Source organism: Phaethon aethereus (genome assembly GCF_964289735.1).
Source record: "Phaethon aethereus genome assembly, chromosome: 1".
NCBI lineage: Eukaryota > Metazoa > Chordata > Aves > Phaethontiformes > Phaethontidae > Phaethon > Phaethon aethereus.
Genome location: NC_138575.1, coordinates 41458400 through 41479206, shown reverse-complemented (window position 1 = coordinate 41479206; position 20807 = coordinate 41458400). Strand labels below are relative to the sequence as shown.

The 20807-nt window shown below is 41.7% G+C and overlaps 1 protein-coding gene across 1 annotated transcript; it reads left to right on the top strand.

Annotated features, from left to right (window-relative positions):
• Positions 1-403: 403 nt before the first annotated feature.
• On the top strand, positions 404-15527 carry TSPAN8 (tetraspanin 8; the record flags this gene model as incomplete). Its single annotated transcript, XM_082014079.1, has 8 exons — positions 404-463; positions 5304-5366; positions 8615-8743; positions 9385-9459; positions 9545-9652; positions 10575-10724; positions 12819-12902; positions 15474-15527. The coding sequence occupies 8 exons, from the start codon at positions 404-406 to the stop codon at positions 15525-15527; spliced, it is 723 nt and encodes a 240-aa protein (XP_081870205.1).
• Positions 15528-20807: the final 5280 nt, after the last annotated feature.

Here is a 20807-nt window from a genome sequence, read left to right as displayed (position 1 = left end):
TTTCCATCTTTTATAGCAGGTCTGTAAAATGCTTTCATTGTCACTTCCCTTTCTCTTGAAAGATGACTTTTGTTGCATTATCTATTTACTTTCGAGGCGTAGGACAAGACTAACAGGGCTGTAGAAAAGCACAAATCACAAAGATGCAATAAGAGTCTGCAGACTCAGAGATAACATCTGGTAGTGCTTCCCCAATGCTCTGGTTAATATTTACCTGTGGTATAGGAACTATTTAAATAATTGTCGATGCCTTGGTCACAATTTTTGCATTTAGTAGCAGAGCACGGTGCATTTGACATGGTCTGAGAGGTTTTCTGAAAGCAAAGGAACAACTTTTACATCAAGGTCACACTCCTAGGAAAGCTTCTTCTGCAGTGCTCGTTTTTGCCTCAGCTTGTTGAAAATGGCGGGTGTAAGCAGCTGCATGAAGTACTCCATGTTCATCTTCAACTTCTTATTTTGGGTAAGCTGGTGTTTAAATTGTTATTAGTGATGCATGAAATGTGTTCAACATTATCTGAACGCTGTAGTTGAAGAAGTTGCAAAGAAAATAGAGCATAAGTGGAACCAGAGTACGATTCTAAATCAGGGAGGGAAGAACATGTTTAACTTTTGCCCTTCCCTTTGTCTTTCTCCTTCAAAATAGCTTTCCCTCCACATTCAAAATTAGACCAGCCAAGAGTTTCTCTCCCTACCCATATCATGCCCTCATGTCAAGGAACATCGCTGATTTCTGTCAGAGGGTAGCAGACTCTCCACTTACAGTGCATCATTCTCTTGCTTTTATTGTCTTCTGCTTCCATCCAAATGGCATAATCCTGAAAATGTAGTTGAAACAAAAGATATGGAAAATTCACTTGTATTTTTAGGCTCCTAACTGATAAATGGTTTTCATATCCTTCTTTGTGGTTCTTTGCTTTACGTTCAGTGTCATAATTAGTTTCTGATGGTGGACAGTAAATGTTTGTAAAATGGTATGGGCTGGCAGTACTGCCAATAGCTGTATCAAGGCAGATAGAGCACAGGGCAGCAGGCAGGTTTCTGGGTGTCATTTGAACCCTATTTGGTTATTTATCACATCTCAGCTGGTTTGCAAGAATTTCAGGTCCTGGAAACTCTGGAAAGGTTTGAGTTAAAGAACTTTTCTCTCATGGTTCAACCTCATTGTTAGTTTTACCGACAGAGATTTGTCAGGCTCACCAGAGGTTCACTGAAACCAGAAGTGGAACTACTAGCCACATTATGGGCTTCACCTCAAGGGATTTTTTTTTTGAGTGAAAAGGTGATACCATTCAAAAGTGACCACAAACAGTAGCCTTGGAAAATTTGTGGCTAGCCAAAATGAAAAGAATTAGCAAAACACTTTGATCACTTTGGACCTCACAAAGAAATTCCTAACAGGGCAGTGATGGTTTGGACTGCCTCCCCCCTCTTCTTCCTCCACCTCCGTTCAAGACAGATTGAAGATCTGTGACGTCTGTGTTGATGTTTTTCTGCAACAGTACTTAAAAGGGTCCATAAGTTTGTGACTTGGAATTCTTGTCCCTCAGGAAGTTTTTCCTGTTGACACTCATCTGTATTTCCTGCAAGCTAAAACATAGGCAAATGTCTCACACTAGCATTAGAAAAGCTCCAAAGTACTTCTGGAGTGAACATATGAATAATGCCCAATGCCTCAGCCTGCAGTGACAGTATGGGTTTCCTAGGAAAAAAAAAACAAACCCAAACAACACAGGATGTGATCCTGGGTGGATCTTGAAAGCTCAGGAAACAAGCAGACGTGGAACAAACTTCCCAAACCTGCCCTTATGCCAAAGGTAGGAAAATCCTGACTATTCTAGGGTAGAATGTACTGAGAGCATTTGCTGTGCACAACTGCCTGGGTGGGACAGAGGAGGACAGGAATGCAGCTACAGTTACTTATTTTAAAGGAAGAGATTTAGCACTACCAAGATAGGGAAGAACAGACATGGTGCAAACAGGAATATGTGCCAACGGAGCACACTGAAACAGAATTCTTTGATTCACATTCCTGCTTCTAATTCCTGGAAATCATTAAATTGCTGTAGTACAGTACAGGCAACAGTGATGTCTCTACAGCCACTGCTCCCATAGCTGCTCTCCCTGGTGCACGAGGCAGCTGACAAGTGGAAAATTAAACTGATAGTGGGAAATGAAGGTGACTTTAACCTTAACTAGATAACAGCAATGGCTGCATATTCACCTGGCGTCCTTTCATTTTAAGTCCTCTGCAATCTCTCTGGGAGTGTCTCCTCTTAGGGGACTTGGGAATGGGCTTTTCACCTTCTGGTGCCTTTTTCTAAGCAGTTCTTACAGCATAACCCTAAATATGTAAGCCCTGGAACAGTCTAAGCTAGCTCTGCAAGGAAGCTCTGGCTTTGCTACCCTTAGCCTCATGTCTTATGTGACGTGTGACCCCGGGGATCTGCAGCCTTGTGCTGGGCTCCAGCATGTCCGTAGAGTTTTGTATCCTCCCAGTCTGGTGAAAGCAAGCTGAGCATGGGCTTTTGAAGATCTGTGCTTTGGAGCTGGATGCCTGTGTGGACCTTTTAATAGTCCTTAAGTTCATCCTTAAGTCAGTTTTCTGCATTAAACCTGACTGTTCCCATTTTCCCTCTTTCCCTTCTTCAGAGTTTGCAGGGTATCTAGTCTCACCTGCTGCTCTCATTCTGTCAGCTTCTGCTACTGCCTATCATGCAAAATTGTAGAATTCCTTTCTTTTTTTTTTCCCTAAATGTTGATGTCTGATCCCTAGCTTGAGGCAACCTGATTAGTGATGGGGCAATCTTTGATCAGTTGTTAATACCAGACTTGCAGTCCCATCTACAACCAAAGTGGCCCCTTCCCCATACCTTACATCAGGAAGGAAAGTGAACCTCTTGGTCCCTGAAAGTAGCAACATAAATTTAGCAGGTATGCTGAGCCATACCCTGCATTCTTATAGGTCCTTCCTAGCACTATTAATTTGAGGTATCTCAAGGAAGTATTCCAGTCAAATGTTTTTCTGAACAGGAACAACCTTGTATAAAGTTCTTCCTAGTACCCTTAAACTGATTGCTTAAAATGTGTGTGCCGGTGGAGGGAATTCCCCAGAAGTTTGGTATCCCCATGTCTGAGAAGTACAAAGTCTTGATATGCTGCTGGTCCAGAGTCACGGCAGGCTCATCTGAGGTGGTATTAATTTAACGAGGCTGTATTTCTTCATCACACCAAGACTGAAGGGTTTGAGGACAGAAGGACCTATTGAATTTGAGGGACAACAGTCCTGTACCTGGTCAGTTTATAAGACCGTGACAAGGTCACTGATTCTTGGTCAAGGGTTGAGGCAAAACTATGGTAGCCATCTAGTTTGGCGAAAACAGGTGAGGACCTTTTCAAAGAAGCTCTTTTTATTCCCTTGGAAAATACTGGTTCATTAAAAATGAAAACTCTATTTTAAGAAAACTTAATAATTACAATGGAGTATTCCAGCAAACTTGAAATGTTCTACTTGGATTCTTTGGGAACAGACTATTTTGATTTATTATTTCAAAACTTTTCTTTGTGCGTTCTTGTACACTTTGTATATTATGAAAATAACATTAAGATTTTACTGAAATGGAGTATTTTTTAATCAATCTAAACCAACTCTATTTTTATAGTTAAAATATATACCCATTACTAAAAATTTCAATTTATAAATGATATTTCTTTTTTGAATGGAGGAAATAAATATTATAGCATTCCCATCTGATTGATAAGTTCCTGTACATTCAGCTATATTGACTTCTACAACTGTGCTGTATTTTTATGGGGGGCCGTATATAACAAATAAGGCAGTGGGCCAAATTTTGTTTGGATTTGTAGCAATAGCTGCTTCAGTGGAAATTTTCACATTAGTGAACCCATGTTGTCTGATGCATAGCCACATGGCTCACATAGCGCTGCTGAACAGGTCCCAAATATAGAGTCATATGATACCATCAGTTTCTAGGCAGATTCAGTGGGATTCAGAAGATTTCAGTCGGGAGTTCTAGTTAAATTTGATAACATGATGTAGCTGTCATCGATGTACAACTTTCCTTTTCATGTTTAAAATGTACTTATAGGAGCTTTACTTAGAGCAGGAAAATGTGTGGTACTCATGTTTGAGTGTTGGCTCTGTTCCATATTAAATAATCTGCTAAAGTCGTTACGGTCTTTGATGCTGAATATTACATGAAACCTTTTGCAGGGAAAGCATTTTTTTTAAGAAAAATTCTCTAAAACATATTAAAATTGCTCTTTTAATTTTATAAGGTTAGGAGTAGTCCCAGTCTTCATGGGAAGCTCATAACAACATTTAAGGGCCATTTATGACTTGAGTATTAATGACATACAGGAGGATAATTCTAAATCTGACTAGACTTTGGTCCTCAGTGATCTCTCTTTCCTACCAGTCCTCCCAGTAGGCACATTCCTTAGGCCTGATTAACCTCTTAATTACCTGTTCCCAACACTTAATAAAGAGAAATTCTCTATGAGAATCATGATGGACAAGGCTAGAATAGAGTGACTGGTGCATAGTGGAACAGTACCTCAACGATCAACAAAACAGGAGCTCAACTAGTGATTAGGGAACATGTCTGGACCTGGGATTCATCTGCCCTGACTTCAACATCTTAAAGCAAGTTGTTCTCGTCTAATTTTCACATGTACATGAGTCAGAAAGGTTTTATTCTATAAAAATGTAATGGAAATAATAACTATCACAATAGGCATTTTATAGGGGGAGTATTCTAAGGATTGGAGATGGCCAGATGTTGTTGCGACAGAAACAGCAGAACGACTTTATTTAACATTTTTCCTGATAGTTTCACCATAAAGAATATGTCTCTAGATCTGTCCTGAATAATTCTAGAAGCAATATTTATAGCAACATCCCTTATCAAATCTCATGTGTTTCCATTATACAAGAAACAATGTTCTTTATAGTCATGTTATATACATACTATAGCAATTCATATTCCTCTCTCATCTGACAGAATTTCTGTGTGCTTCCCAACCACATGTATAAATCATCAAGGAAATGCAGAGTCCTCTGAGGTAGTAACATCAGGGATTTGGTGCATAACTGAAGATTTAACTACCCTTATGAAGTTTCCTGGATATGACTCAATATTCTCTGCTCCAGCAATCCATGTGTCTCTCACTTTGCCAAACAAATGATTTCAGAATTTTGGCCAGCATCTGGTGCAATTTGGATGTTGAGCATTAATCTAAAATTGCTGATCTTTCTAAATATTCTTTATTTTCTCCTGCAGGTGTGTGGTTCTGTTATTTTGGGAGTTTCTATATGGATACGTGTTAGCAAAGATACCCAGCAGGTAAATGTATGCAGTCATAGCAGAACGACATAAAATGTGGTAGCTACTGCATATACCTTCATGTACCATCTTAACTTCCACAAATGTGTTACGTTTTTGTTGAGGTGGCTTGTGTGGGTAAAGATTCGTGCATTTTATGATGTTTAAGATTAAACAAGATGGTCTAGTTAGTCAGATAAAGTGATTGATGTAAGCAGAGACATGTAACTACAAGAAATGTCTTCTAGTGTTGTTCATGTAGGTCTTGCAGATGCACACTGATTTCTGTTGGAAAACATGTGTGTCTCTCTCTCCTCTAATGAAAACTAATGATGGTTTTGTTATTGATTTCAGTGTTAGCAAGAATAATGAGGAGCTATGCGGCTCCTAGACTTTTCAATGTCTTTCCCTATTAGAATAGTATAGTCATATATATTCCTAGGGTTACTTCCATATATTTGAAGGGAATATTTTTGTCTTTCTCACTGTCTTCAATAACACAATTCTTATTTCCCTGGTAACTGCAACTTTGAAAGGGAGCAAGGATCTTTCCTTTCTATTTTCAGTGGCTTCTGAAACCACCTTAATTTTTTTCCCTCATATTTATATAGAAAGAGAAATATTTATAAAGAAAAATCTTTACTTAGGATTAAAATATCCTAACAGCCCTCCTGGAGGGGAGAAGAAACTCCCTGAGTTCCCCTTCTGGATTTTATCTGGATTATTAAATTACTTCAAGCTTTATGACTTTCCTTTTCTACAAAGCTAGGGAAAACAGAATTTTGAGGAGCCCTTGACCTTGCAGACATGCAGCAGAGGCCGATCCTGTTGGTGCAAAGGCCCTTTGGCCCCGTGGGCCCTGCCAGCCTTTTGCCAAGCGTGCTCCTAGTGGCACTGGCCTCTGATTCACAGTGTGTTTTCCGTCACCCTTGAGTAAAGCTTATTTCACAGCTCATAGATGCCTCTCTGAAAGACATTGTACAATCTTTGTATGTTGTTCCTTTGTTATACTAAACAGGAAAAACAATCTTAAGCAGTATATTTCTTCTTGTGGATTTGGGCCATAGAAATGTAAATTAATTTGAAAATTTAATTTGCATACTTCTATTTCCAAATAGGCTTTCTGGCTACAGAAGTGAAAAAATGGCCAGGTGTGACATGGAAGCATTTTTCTCCAGCTTTCAAGTTGAGCCTTTAGTATAGATTAAGTTGCAAATTTGTGGATCACTCCTCTGTTGCTCTACCACAGTCTGTCAGTTAAGAACAATAATTTTTAAGTCAGTATTTTCTCATCTGGAAGTAAAAAGATGGTGGAGATAAGAATATAGTTTTATATATTGCCTGCCATTTGGCCGATGACGCTGTTGCCCTTAGTCAGTCCCAGATGTCTCATGTCTGGCAGAGGATGAATGCAACAGAACTCAGCTCATGATGACGTTGTGCCATGGGGTAAATTAGGTCATGGTGGAAAGCTCTGCTCTTCTCTACTGTGGAAGAGTGACAACTTCCACTCCTTGATCAACATTTTAGGAGAAGCTAAAATTGCCATACTTGCTAGTTGACCATCTCTAGTATGATGTCCTGGTTTCAGCCAGGATAGAGCTGGTTTTCATCACAGAAGCTAGCGTGAGACTATGTTTTGGATTTGGGATGAGAAACTGTTGATAATGTGCTGATGTTTTGGGTTGTTGCTAAGTAGTCAAGGACAGTCCAGCTTCTTGTGTTGGCCTGCTAGCAAGGAGGCTGGGGGTGCACGGGGAGCTGGGAGGGGACACAGCCGGGACAGCTGACCCAGACTGGCCAAAGAGATATTCCATACCATACGACATCATGCCCAGTACATAAACTGGAGTTGGCTGGGGGGCGGAAATTGCTGCTCGGGGACGGGCTGTCGATCACGGGGTGGTGTGCAATTGCTGTATTGGGCGTCACTTGTTCTTGTACATTCCTTTGTCGGTATTATTGTTGTTGTTATCATTGTTGTTTCTTTCTCTCTTTCTGTCCTATTAAACTGTGTTTATCTCAACCCATGAGTTTTTTTCTAATTCTCTCCCCCACCCAATGGGGGAGGGGGAGTGAGCGAGCGGCTGCGTGGTGCTTAGTTGCCGGCTGGGGCTAAACCACAACATATGATGGCTCAGATGGTACATGGAGCTTGGAAAACCATAACCAATATTATCTTTTCTTAATTTTGGAGTGATTTCCTACTCCGAAAAGCATACTTAGTGTGTCCCCAAACTGGTTTCCTGAAGTGACACTTAGTACTCCTCAAAAACTGTGAATTAAGAGTAGGGACAAAAACTGAAAGCATTTTTTCACATTTTTGCCCCTGTGCCGGCAAAGTTCCCATTCAAAGCCAATGTATGTTTTGTGTGAGTAATAATTGAACAGACCATAAGGATTTGGCTGTAGATGAATAGAGCTTTCTAAGAATAAATAACAGGAGGTTCAGTCCAACTTGGAAGGGGAAAGAACAACACATTCTTCGAATTATACTTGTCTATATACCTTTGCAGTTTCCATCAGAAGATAAATGTGACAACTTCCAGACATTTTTGCTAATCTTGGCACCAGCCACATTGGAAAATATTCTTTGAACATTTTTCTCTATTTTGGCCTTTGGCCTTAGTCAGTCCTGTGGGAACTGAATAATTTGATTTTTAATAATATTGAGGTATATGAATTGTTTAGTTGAATGTCCCACACATCAAAATACCGTCCTCATCTCTAAGGGTAATATTAGACATCATGTCTAAAAAAAAGAAAAAGAAAGCTGTTTTGGAAAATACATCTAACTATTTCTCCAGTATATCCAACATCGCTCTGAAAGGTGTTGTCTCAGGAACAACCACAGAGTATATTCCTGGCCGCCTAATGACAAACAGAGGTTTTGTTTCTTTAACATTTGGTTAATGTAGGAGAGTTGCTGAGATAATCAATTTTGCTACTTCCAGTAAAAAGCAAAGATTCATTGACTGAAAACTAACTGAAAGCCACTTTAAAGACAAGAGAACTTTATTTATTCTGTAAAGTTCACTTTCATCTTGTGCAGAGACAAAGGTCGTGAAAAGTCAGGTTCTACCAAGCTCCCCAACAAACCGTTTAAGAAAGGGGCATTAGAGGTTTGTTTATTTATGGATCAGAATTTCTCCATGGTTGCAAATCAGTATATTTATCGGTTATGAAATAATTGTCTTCTTTTGGGGGATACAGATGATTGTAGGAGGAGCTTCTTGTTGCTGAAAGATTTTTTTCCCCTCTCTTTTCAGGAGTTGGAGATAGACAGCAGCCTGTTTGCAGGCGTTGACCTGCTGATAGCCGTGGGATCCATCATTATGGTCCTTGGGTTTCTGGGGTGCTGTGGTGCCATAAAGGAGAGCCGGTGCATGCTGATGTTGGTAGGAAAGAAAAACATTTGGCTACCTTTAACAGGCCACAGCTACATTTGATGGGAAAGGTCCTTGGAAGTAGTATCAAATGAGGGTGGAAGCCTTTTTTGTTTAACCAAATGCTTGATTATGATCATGTGTTTTCATTGCTTGCCTTGTGCTTGAGCCCCTTCTGAATTCTAGGGCATAAAAAATGATGCGTGGTCTCATCAACAAGAAGACAGGGTCCAGAGAGCCCCAAGCATGTCACTAGCTTTTTTTCCATCAAACCATCACTGAAGTTCCCTCTACCAGTCCTCCCCAACTACCTACTCCATTTAATTTCATAAATTCCTAGTTGCTCCCTTTGTTGGTCCTCCTAGAACATCCTCTCTGTCCTCCTGCCCAGCACCTCTCACCTACACACTGCCCATCATGCCACTACTCTGGTGTGCACCTTGTTTTGATCCCCAGCTGAGCACACTGTGTCTTGAGCACCTCCTTTTTGTAATGCCACAGAAGGAATAACTGGAACAGCTCTGACTGGAACTTCAGTTCATTCTACCTACATGATTATTCAAGCACATGAAAGCTTAGCATTCACTTAGAAGAAATAATGTCATCTTGGTCAAAAGTACTATAGTTTTCTTCTCCTTTTGTTTTCTTCCTAGTTTTTTATTGGGCTGCTTCTGATCCTGATCCTTCAGGTCACAGGAGGTATTTTAGGAGCAGTGTACAGATCTCAGGTACAGTATTATTCTGCATTTACGTTGATGTCTTCCCAGAGTTTTGCTTCTACCCTGAAAACTAATAAAATATTTGGACTTGCAGATTGAAACATCCCTTAACAAGACTCTCCTGGCCAGTGTGAATTCATTGCAAAGCTCTACAGAAGAATCTAAAGTGTTTCAAGAGAAGTTCCAGAAGTTTGAGAGAATGGTAATTAAAACGTAACGAAGGGCAGAGGTTGTTGATATCTGTTCCATCTCTAGCATTTGTCTGTGCTTCATTTTGTGGCTACTCTGCCATAGATTTGAATTTCATTCCCTGGGGATGTGGAAGGGTTTGACTTAAATGCAAGTTAAAACACTAGACACTAGCAAAATGAAAAATCCCATAATTACTATATTAATTTTTAAATAGACCAGGATTGCTTTATTATGTCCCACGGCCTTTGCTTATATACAAAATGATGTGAACATTTCCAGCTGCTATTTAAAGAGGGAAGACCTCAAACCCAAGCCTGCACCCCTGAGCTTTAGTGGCTTGAATAAAGTGGAACATGAAGTGAAACTGCACCTGGTTTAGGTTTCACAAACCCCAAATGGAACCCTGGCCTCCTCAGTCCATTTCCAATTTAAAGGGCTAACCATCATTCAAGGTGGTTATTTTTCTAGATTTCAGAGTTTTACGTGCCTGAATTTTACATTTTCATCCTGGTTTTTCAAGATGTGAAGTGTGGATATTACTGAATCTGTTACCTTCTGCAAGTATAACCTGCAGAAAGAAGACTTGATTCTCAAAAAATACTATACCCAGTGTTGTTCCGTGCTCCAGTTCCATTCTGGCACTGATAATTACTAGCTTTATAGTATATTAGTGTTTTTTGAGCGCTGTATACTGAAAATCTGGTATTTTTTCCTTTTTTTTTAAATTTTCTTAAACTTGTGCACTTACGTTCTTATAACTGGTACAGAAATGTAAAGGATGTTAGAGACATACTAATTTAGGAAAATTTCCACATGGGAAAAGATGAAAGGAAATTCCTCCTTCATTGTTCCTCTCAGCTCCCTCCCCTAGTCTCCTCAAACTGCAGATCACCCCTTTTTTCCTCATCTCCCCATTCCCTCCTTTCTTGTAGAACCAGTGCTGCGGTTTGCTGAATGGACCGGCAGACTGGGGAAAAAATTTTGATACTCTTTTCGGTGGCAATAAAGTCTGTGTGTGTGAAGTAAAGCTGTCATCAACAAACCTCTGCACCAGCTTTCAAGGCAGAATCGTTTATAAAACGGTAAGAAAAATACAATGTTCTACTCTTCTTTCCAAAAAGAGTTTTTAAACCAAGGTTGTCTTTGGTGGCTGGCATAGTCAGAAGTACCATCTCTTTACAAAAAGGCAAAGTTTTGTCTTTGTTAGTCAGAATTGCCCCTGTGCCATCTGTTATGAAATCACTGTGCATACATGAAATATGCTGCTGCTTCCTCTCTCTGGGATGCCTCTATCTTAGCTGTGCAGGGCAGTAGTACCCTTAGGACCTCAGCAGTCTGGCTGGTTACTACAGGTGAAAACCATTATGGCTTTGGGTTCAGGGCACGCCTCTGGGTCAGAGCAGCACATCAGCTACCCTTTGGCTCTCATTCCTCCCTCAGAAGGTTATGTCTACCACCCAGGCTTGTTGTGGTAGACATGTTGACTCAGGGGCTTTTGAAGGGCCAAGGGATATTGAAAAACGAACACATTAAATGCAAGACCTTTGGGGTTTTATAGTCCTTTAATTAAAAAAAACCCCACACTCATTTTGCAGGATCTGCTGGAAAGAAACCTTACATGTTGTAGGCTTCATGACAGCATACTCAAAGTGTAATTTCCTACAACTACGGTCTTTTGAAAAGGTTGCGGCAGTTAATATAATAAGGTAAAAATGTCTAGTAACAAGCAACAAGAAAGCATACTGCAAAATTGGTAGGTGAGCAGCAGGGATCTCAATTAATTAATTTCAAGATTTATCTGTCTCCTTATATGGAAATTTGGACTCCATGCATACAAAGAAAAATATGAAAAAAAAAGGAAAACTAGCACAAAATAGCTGCATTTTTAGAACACTGGTGGTACAATTTGCCAACCTGCACCTAGCACGAAGCAGATTTTAGCAAGTATCCAAATCTGTCTGTATACTTTTCTAAATGCATAGCTCCTTAGCCAGGTCCTGCCTGAACACTAATTTCCTCCCTGTGTACTCCCACAGAAGCAAATACTGTTTCAAAGCAAGGGAACAGCCTGGTTAAGTAGAGGATGCCAGAACCCAATCTGGAAATATGATGCATACAAAGAGGCTGTTTTGGACACACTTTAATGTCTTTTAATGTCTTTTTGGCCTCAGACAAACCCTCAAAGGACACATGAGAAGCCATCAGTGAAATTACTGCAGGTGCAAGATATCGCTCACATGAACACACAGATTTCATTGTGGTGTTAGATGCTAGTCAAGACATTCAACTCGTGATCCAGGAAAAAAGATTTGAAATTCAGTGCTGTTCTGAGTCAGCTGAAATGAGAGGGTTTTTAGAAGGACTAGAAGGAGAAGACCCATGTGTTCACTGTGAGGGAGGAAATATGGTGAAAGAATATAACTATATTTGGGGGGAAGGCAGTTGTAGTGTTGGAACAATACCATAGTTTTGATGGATTTAAGCCCTATTTGGCTTTCCCTACAGTCTGCAAAAGAAGTATTGTCAACACCTGGAGAAGATGTAGTCATTATAAGAACAGATGTATGCATTTATTAAAAAGGAGAGTAGCTCTGCACAGAACTTCAGATGTGATCACTCTCTTCTTCCCAGCCTCAGCCCAAGACCACCAAACATTTGTCAAAATTAATATTTAAGCTAGGTTTTATATCCATATATTGATAGTTGACCAATTCTAATAATAGGCTTTGAAGTTTCAAATCCAAAGGTCAGATTAGTGGAAAACTCAAGTTCTCTTTCAGATCTGGTCATTGCTGCATTGGTTCTTTCTGAGCAGCGAATGATTATCAAGTGAAAGTAAGAGTAAATGCTTCTTTCCTTGTCAGCTGAAAATCATGCAAACATTAGGCATTGCAGCTGCATGTCTTAATTTGAAATGATACCATTTTATGGTCAGCTACTAAATCCATCTTCATATTTGGGAGGGCAAAGACTAGATATCTTTCTCAGACCACAATGTACATATAGCTGTGTTTTTAGTTACCAACAAGCCAGGGGAAATTCAAATAGCCTTCCTTTAACACAGAGAGAGAGAGAAACAGAGAGAGCGTGAGAGGAGTTATTTTAGAGGATGCATTCTTAATAACATTAGGATAATATTAATTGCCTATAATTAATAATTTTGTCTTATTTTTCAGCCTTGTGGAGAAGTGATTATCAAATACCTTAAAGACCATCTGCTCATAATTATAGGGATCGCCTTTGGACTAGCTGTTATTGAGGTACCAGTATAGACCATTAAAATATTTAGTGGCTGACAAGCAATATGTTCTACTTCGAAATACACTGGGAATGGGATTAAAACACCTGGCTTGTTCAATTAATAGACAAGGGAAAACCACCTCTCACCTTAGCTATAATCTTACTGTTATTTCATATAAACATAATACGGCTGCCGAGCTGAGAACTTCAGGTGGGATCAGACCACCCTGCTGCCTGTGTGAGTGTATCGCATGGTGCTTTTTCTGCAAAGATTTGGCAGTCCTGGAGCCAGGCCGTGTCCTTACAGCGAGCCCTATGGACAGAGGGGTGTGCGGATACCCAGCTCCAGGAAGACAGGAGGCAGGACAGCTGGCCTTTTCCTCCTCTTTCTCTCCTCTGCTTGAGGAAAAAGTAATCTCATAAGAAAACTTAGCCCCTAAACTGCATTTTCTTAACATGGAGAAATCATGATACAAAATTATTATTCTGAAGGCATTATTTAGCTGTCAAGATGGTGCGTGAATGTGCCTGAGTGCACACCTGTGCTGCTTTATATATTCCTGTGTGTAAGAAAGCAGAGTATGTGAGCTCTTTATTTTAATTGCTCTATCATACACTGAAGAGTAACATGCAAAATCTTCTCCAAAGAGAGGAGGAAAAACAGTGAGGTTATCCAGTCACCATCCACTTGATGAATGATAGGCTTTGATTAGGAGAAAATGACAAAGAAACAGGGGATTTCATCATGTTGCTTTCTTCGGTCATTTTCTTTCTTCTCACTATTCCTCTGTGGTTTCCCTCCTCCCCCGCCCCCACCGAAGGATGTTTGAGGGAAGAGCAGAAATGGCAAAGATTGCTGTGCAGAGTTCAGCCTGTCATTCCAAGCGAAAACTTCTTAACATCATTGGCAGAGGATTGCTCCTCGTGGTAGAAGAGCGGGCAAGAGCCCCAACTCAAAAATATTTTTCCAGGAAAATAATAGTAAGCGGGGAAGAGTTACACAGCTGCAGCACTGGGAAGGGACAGGCCACTAACGTCTTACTCGGCACAGGCTGTATGTGGGGGGTCAAGTCTCTCGCCTATACGTAGACTTTGGGGAAAAAATAGGTGAAATATGCCAATATTAAAAGGCCTTTAAAAATATAATAGAAGTGCAAAATTGCATCTGTGTCCCGAAGGCAAGTTATAAGTCACTTTGCTCTAGTTACTGCGATTACGTGAGTTGTAGCCTTTAGTTCATTGGCCATCATTCTTCCCTGTTCTCCAGTTGGCATTTTCTGTGGTGGCTGCCTCTTCCAATCGTAAAAGGATTAGAAAACAACATGAATAAACAATATGAGCCTCAGCTGGTACAAATTGTCAGCTGGCAATTTACACTTGATAAACATTTAGCCTTTCCAAAGATATTAACTTATTATGACTTGTCAAGTAATTGCAAATCAAAGACGACATGCTTAACCATCTCTCTGCTCTGGAAGAACACAGATAAAAAGATGTGGACACGGAAAAGTGCTCTTCCCTAGCGGTTCCCCCCCTGCCTGCTCCATTATGCCACTTGTGGGCTGTTAATGGTCTCAGCTTGCCCTATTAGTGGAAATGATACTGAGAAGAAGGTCCCGGTTTCACTTGGGTGCAAGTGAAAATGCAGGCATGGATGTCAGGGAAGCCCTGTCAGCTTATTTCAGCTGTGAATTCAACCCCTAATCTTACCTGTACCCCTGTGTTCTGTACACTCTCCACTGTCTCTTCCTTAAATAAATGAAGCATCCTCGTGTTCATGGCTTCATAAATGTCATTTGGATCCTTTCAACTTTTGTGAAACGCCTTCACAGACTGGTTAATTTTAAATCCAGAAGAAAGCTTTCTTATCTTTTGGTCTCGGCAGTTGCCTGTCACAGGCTATGGAATTTCACCTAGTAATTCCCACTACAGAAGGTGACCCTACTGCATTTTATATTTCAAGCAACAGCTTCTTTAGTAGACTCAGTGTTTCTATCCCAGATCTATTACTGATGAGCATAAAATATTTGTTGCATGTTCATTTGCCACTCAAAACACAAGGGTATGTGTACAGATGTATGCCATACATATATACATGTATGCCTTTACACATATATTTGGATAAAATGAGCGACAGTGGAAAAGGAGAGAGATTTCAAAGGGAAACAACACTTAGAATACACAATGAAATCAGAAAGTTCCTCCAACTTTCTTAGAAACAAAAAGATTGAATTTTTGTCTGAATTTCTTGAACTTCTCAGTATTTGCTGCTCCATTGCAGCTAACAACTGCATTTTAAACTCCCAGAGCTACAGGGTTCCCCATCCACAGAGGCAATCCATCTTTTAAACAAATGAAATTTTTCCATCATGTCTGCAGTCTTACCTGTGGTACATACTGATTTCATTAAAATGGCTATATTCTAGAGTCATGTTCTTTAGGAATTACATTGGAAAAGATCTTCTGCATAGCAGATTTAGCCTGCATGTAAATCCAAGACATTTGCAAACAAAATGTTCCCACTGTGCATCGGTTGTATCCTGGGATTTCCAGGACTGCCAAGTAATACCAGAAATGTCTTTGTTTTCCAGATTCTCGGTTTGGGGTTTTCTATGAGCCTCTACTGCCAGATCCAGAGAAAATGAAACTGTGGAAGTGTCAGAACGATGTCACCAGCCAAATCAAAACCTTTGTAGATAGAAGGATATTTGGCTTGGCACATTCAGATAAATATAAGCATGTCCCAGGCAGCTGTTCTGAAGAAAACGGCAGCCCTTGTGCACACGGATGCTTCACAATTTGCAAAATGACCTCCTCCTACTTCATAAGGTTTAACGATGTGAATGTGAATTTTTATTTGCAATAAACGTCTTTTGTTTATGTTTCTGAGGAGTTTATTTTGTCTGAGGACAGCATTTAAGTCATGCTGAGACGCCGTATGTCCACAAGGGTGTCACGCCACCGCAGCGGCGTCCCTGCGAACAGCTGCGAACGATCTCGCGGTGGCTGCTGGTCCGGGGAATCACGTGCCCCCTGGCAGCCTTGCTTGTGGGGCAGCATGTTTTCGTTTCGAGCGTCGCGGGCCGGTTTGACACTCAAGACGGTGTGTATGGTCAGGGCTTTGCTACTTGTGAGCAGCAGAGGGACAATCTCTCATCCAAACAGGAAAGCCGCGTTTCCCTCCGGGGACATTTAAATCAATACCCTGACAGCCGAGGAGGTCACTTTCAGAACCCAGTGAAGCCTAGATTGCAGACAGGAGATGGATTTAGCGGCACGTGTGTTGCAAAGATGCATTGAGGGTGAAATCCAAGCCCACGTGGAGGTAAAACACACGCAGAAGTCACGCGGGTGAAACTTCCCCCGGCGCGGCAGAGGCGAGCAGCAGGCTGCCCGGCCGCGGGCGGACAGCAGCGGGCACGGCTGGTAAGGCAGCAGCAGCAGCACAAAGCATGCCTGCCTTTGGATTGACCAGTGCTTGCAAGTGCTGGGGCCCTTGAGGCACTGTCAGCCCTGACTGTCCCTGCCCGGCCCCCTGGGGCTGCCCCCACCCTGCCCACAGCCCAGGACCCCTTGTCAGCCCCCTGGGGCTGTTGGCCCGGGCCCTGCAGTGCCGCAGCTGGGCCGGTCTCTGTTTCCCCACAGCCCTGCCCTATTTGGGGTCCCACCAAGCTGGGCACACCCATGGGCCCGGCCTCGGCCTGTGCCCATCCCCAGGGAGGTGTCCGATGCCCAGGGCTGGGGCTGCCCCAGTGCCCCTCTGCTGTCCTGCTCCTGGCTGGGGTGGTGGGATGGACGCTGGCTGCCAGGCCCTGCCCTGCGACCCCAAAGAAGCCCACGTGCTCCCAGCCCCCAGGGAGCTGTTGGCCCAAGCAGCTCTCTGACAGAAAGTAAATGGCATAAGGGAGCAGATGTTTTAAAGGTACAAAGATGTCTAACGATGCCCATAGGCATCTGCCGAGGTTTTCCGCAGCATGCTGATGGCCTCCCTGCTGTGCGCTGGGGGCTAGCTGTGTTCACCAGTCCCACTGGGCCCCCATCTTCATCTTTAGGAGCCACTTTAAGCACCTTCAGAGAGCTGCTCTTAAGAGAAAACCATGTACCATGCTCTTCTAATTTAAGAACCCTCAAGTGTTCACGGATGTCTCAAAGCATGCCCAGACTGCTCCCATCTTGACAGAGCCATGCAACTGTTGCTTATAAATACATTAAAAGCTTTCCTTGAGCAGAGACCTTTGCCCATGCCTTATACTGACAGGATTGGGTTCAGGTAAAATTCATCTGCAGCAACCACTTTCTTTTAAAACACATGCAAAGGAAAAGTTTCTGTCCTGTCCCTCACCTTTTGCCTAGCACTCAGACCATTAGGCCAAGCAATGAGAACTGCTTTCAGAAATCCGTGTGTCTCCCAGGAAAGTCATCTAGCTACCAGACAGTTCTGGCACTTGCCCTTCCCTCTGCTGAACCTCAGAAACTGTGCCAGAAGAAGTCAAACTTTGTTGGACCAGAGAAAAAGCATGAGCCCATAACCCAGCTGTACTCACTGGAAGGAGAAACACTGGCTTCTGGTTCCTCCTGCTCCCCAGACTGTTTTTGCCTGTGCATATCTCAGCTGTGATCTGAAATCCTGGGAGCTGGGCCTGAATCATCCAGATCATGGGATGGTGGCTGGATTCTTGGATTATCACTACAGAAAAAATTGGGAGTAGAAGGGCAAAACACAGAGAGAATTCTATCTTCTTCTTCCTTCTACTCCTTCCCATGAGAAGGAATGTTCTCCTCTTTGAACGAAGGACCAGAAGGTCTCCCATAGAGAGGGAGCTCAGAACTGTGGATGCCTAATGGATGAACATGAAGGGGAAATTACAGCTCACCCTTGCTAGCAGAAGTAGTTAGCTTCAGGCAGCTGTAAACTTGATTATTACTCCTAGGGATCTGTGATGAACACTGACACGAGGCTGGCACAATGTGTGCTGGCCTGGACACCAATCCAATCCTGTATCTACACTGGCAGAAAGGGATGTATAAAAGCAATGTGTTCATACATGTAAATTTTGCTTGTCTACAGCATAGTATGCTGGTTTTGGCTGGGATAGAGTTAATTTTCTTCCTATTAGCTAGTATGGGGCTGTGTTTTGGATCTGTGCTGGAAACAGTGTTGATAATACTGAGATGTTTTTGTTATTGCTGAGCAGGGCTTACACAGAGTCAAAGCCTTTTCTGCTTCTCACACCACCCTGCCAGCGAGTCGGCTGGGGGTGCACAAGCAGCTGGGAGGGGACACAGCTGGGACAGCTGACCCCAACTGACCAAAGGGATATTCCATAGCATATGATGTCATGGTCAGCAATAAAAGTAGGGGGAAGGTTCGCAGGGGAGCTGCTGCTTGTGGACTGGCTGGGCATTGGTCAGGTGGTGGTGAGCAATTGTTTTTATTTGCATCATTTGGTTTTCTTGGGTTTTATTTATCTGTCTTTGTTATTGGGTTTTATTTATCTTTGCTATTTTCCTTTTCATTACAAATTATTATTATTATAGTTATTATTGTTGTTATTGTTATTATTGTTATTATTAAATTTTTAAATTTCAATTATTAAACTGTTTTTATCTCAACCCATGAGTTTTCTCACTTTTACCCTTCCAATTCTCTCCCCCATCCTACTGGGGGGGAATGAATGAGTGGCTGCATGGTGCTCCATTGCCAGCTGGGGCTAAACCACAACAGGCGTTTTTTGGTGCCCAATGTGGGGCTCGAAGGGTTCGAGATAACGACAGATTTGATTGGAATGTGCTAGATCGAATTTATAGCTGTCATTGCTGTCTGGATATTAATTGGCAGGCTCCTGTGCTTGCCATGGGGCTCGCTTGCCTTACTGTATGTTAGAGCCTAGTGCTCGTTAGTGGCTGCTTTTTGCTTTCGCTGCTGTCGTGCTGCTGCACTGCTGACCGTCCAGCTCTGCAGTGCCTAGGCGCATTTTGATCACAGCAATGGCAATGAGCCTGGGCTGGCAGGTGGCCGGGGCACCGCTGCTATTTCTGTGCTGCTGTACTGGACCGGCTGGAACTCCAGTGTGAATTCGAGTCGAAGGGACTGTGACCTGTGGATAAATCCACATGGGAGAGGACACCCCAAAACATCCGTGGCCGTGGATAAGTCTGCACCAGAGTAGCTACATTTCAAAGTGTCTGTGGCCATGGTTATGCCTATGCCACAGCAGGTACACCTCTGAAGGGAATGTGGCCCTTCCTACAGTCATGGAACCAAGATAGTATGGTAGCATGACAGTATGGTAGCATCATAGTACTTGAACTTTTTGGATACAGCCCTGAAAATATCCTCCCTTTGCATCAACATAATGATGTACCGTACAACAGACTTGGTTAAAACTGTGGTGTGATTAAAATCAACAGCAAAATATCTTCAGTGAAGAACTTTGACACAAGAGTTTCATCTGGAGCAAGGTACCAAGGTGAATAGTTCCTCTGTTTATTTAGGCAATTTGTCTTTATTTCCTAATGCTCTAAGGAATAAAACTGAAGTACTATGATTATATGCTACCATGACTGTTTAAAAAGGATTGAATCAATGAAATCATTCAGAATGTTACCAACCTGCCGCTGAAGTGAGTTTGCCTCTAAAACATGCCCATTGCCTTTGATGTTGCAAAACATACTTACTTGTAATGTTCTGTAGCCTCCTGAATTTTTCTCCTCCATTTTTCAATGGAAACGGCAAAATACTAAGCCTAAAACAAAGAAGAAATCTCATAGACTCATAGAATCACAGAATGGTTTGGGTTGGACGGAACCGTTAAAGATCATCGAGTGCAACCCCCTTGCTGTATCTGAGCTACCTGTTTGGACTGCCCTTATAATAAATGAAGATAAATAATCACATCTAGAATTTGAGACATCTCATTCTAAAATAAATGCCCAAAGAGGTTAGATGAGTCATTTGCACTGCAGATAGGTGAAGTTGAAATGAATGAATCCCAACCTGCAATAACGAACTTCTTAAAGTCAATAGAAGCAGTGGTCATTAGTATAATATTCCATGAAGGTGCATTGATTATTCATTGATTCATTGACCTTTTTGCTCAGTCATAATCCAGCCTGCTAGGAAATGAGCCCTGCTTACTCTCTGGGCTAGTAGGGTGAGATTCAGCTGCTCTGCAGGAATGCCCCTCTCAGAGCCGTGATACTGTAACAGAGTTCCCAGCACTACTCCTTCATGCAGTCCTCTTGGTATTCTTATCAGAGAACATTTTGAGTTAGCAGCTGACTCAAAGTAACAATGGGACATTTTTCTGATTCCACATCTACTTTTTAATCATGATGTCTGGAATCGCTGAAATGGAATTTGACAATCAATCCTTGACAGAACAATAAAACCATAAAGGTTTTCTTTTGTGGGTTGTTAGGGAAGATGATTGTTTTTGGTTTTTTCCACAACAATCTCATCCAAGGTCATGTTCTTCTCAATATTACCCAATAAAATCAAGAATACAGAGGAAAGAAACATGGCCAAGACCTTAGTGATTTGGAATAGCAAAGGAAGAAAAAACATATATCATTATAATCTTAAATAGCATAAGGAAAGAGCGGTAGGAAGAAAGACAATGTGTCCCTGCCTTTGCTAGGGGAGCTGGATACCAACTTAAAACCAAGTCTATTTAACACAAACTAGTGATTTATCATGTCAAAGCCAAACGTCTATTTAATGGCAAGAGGTAAGACATCACACCTGGGTCAAACTATCTCCAAAGAATGATTTGTTACATCATTTAAGCGATTTCGGGGGAACGTGTTCTCAGAAGGGATTGCATTTGGGGGAAAAATACAGCATGCATATAAAAAGAAAGAAGGTATATTTTATGGTAAAATATGAGTCAGTAAAGCAATCTCAGGAATACCATATACAATGA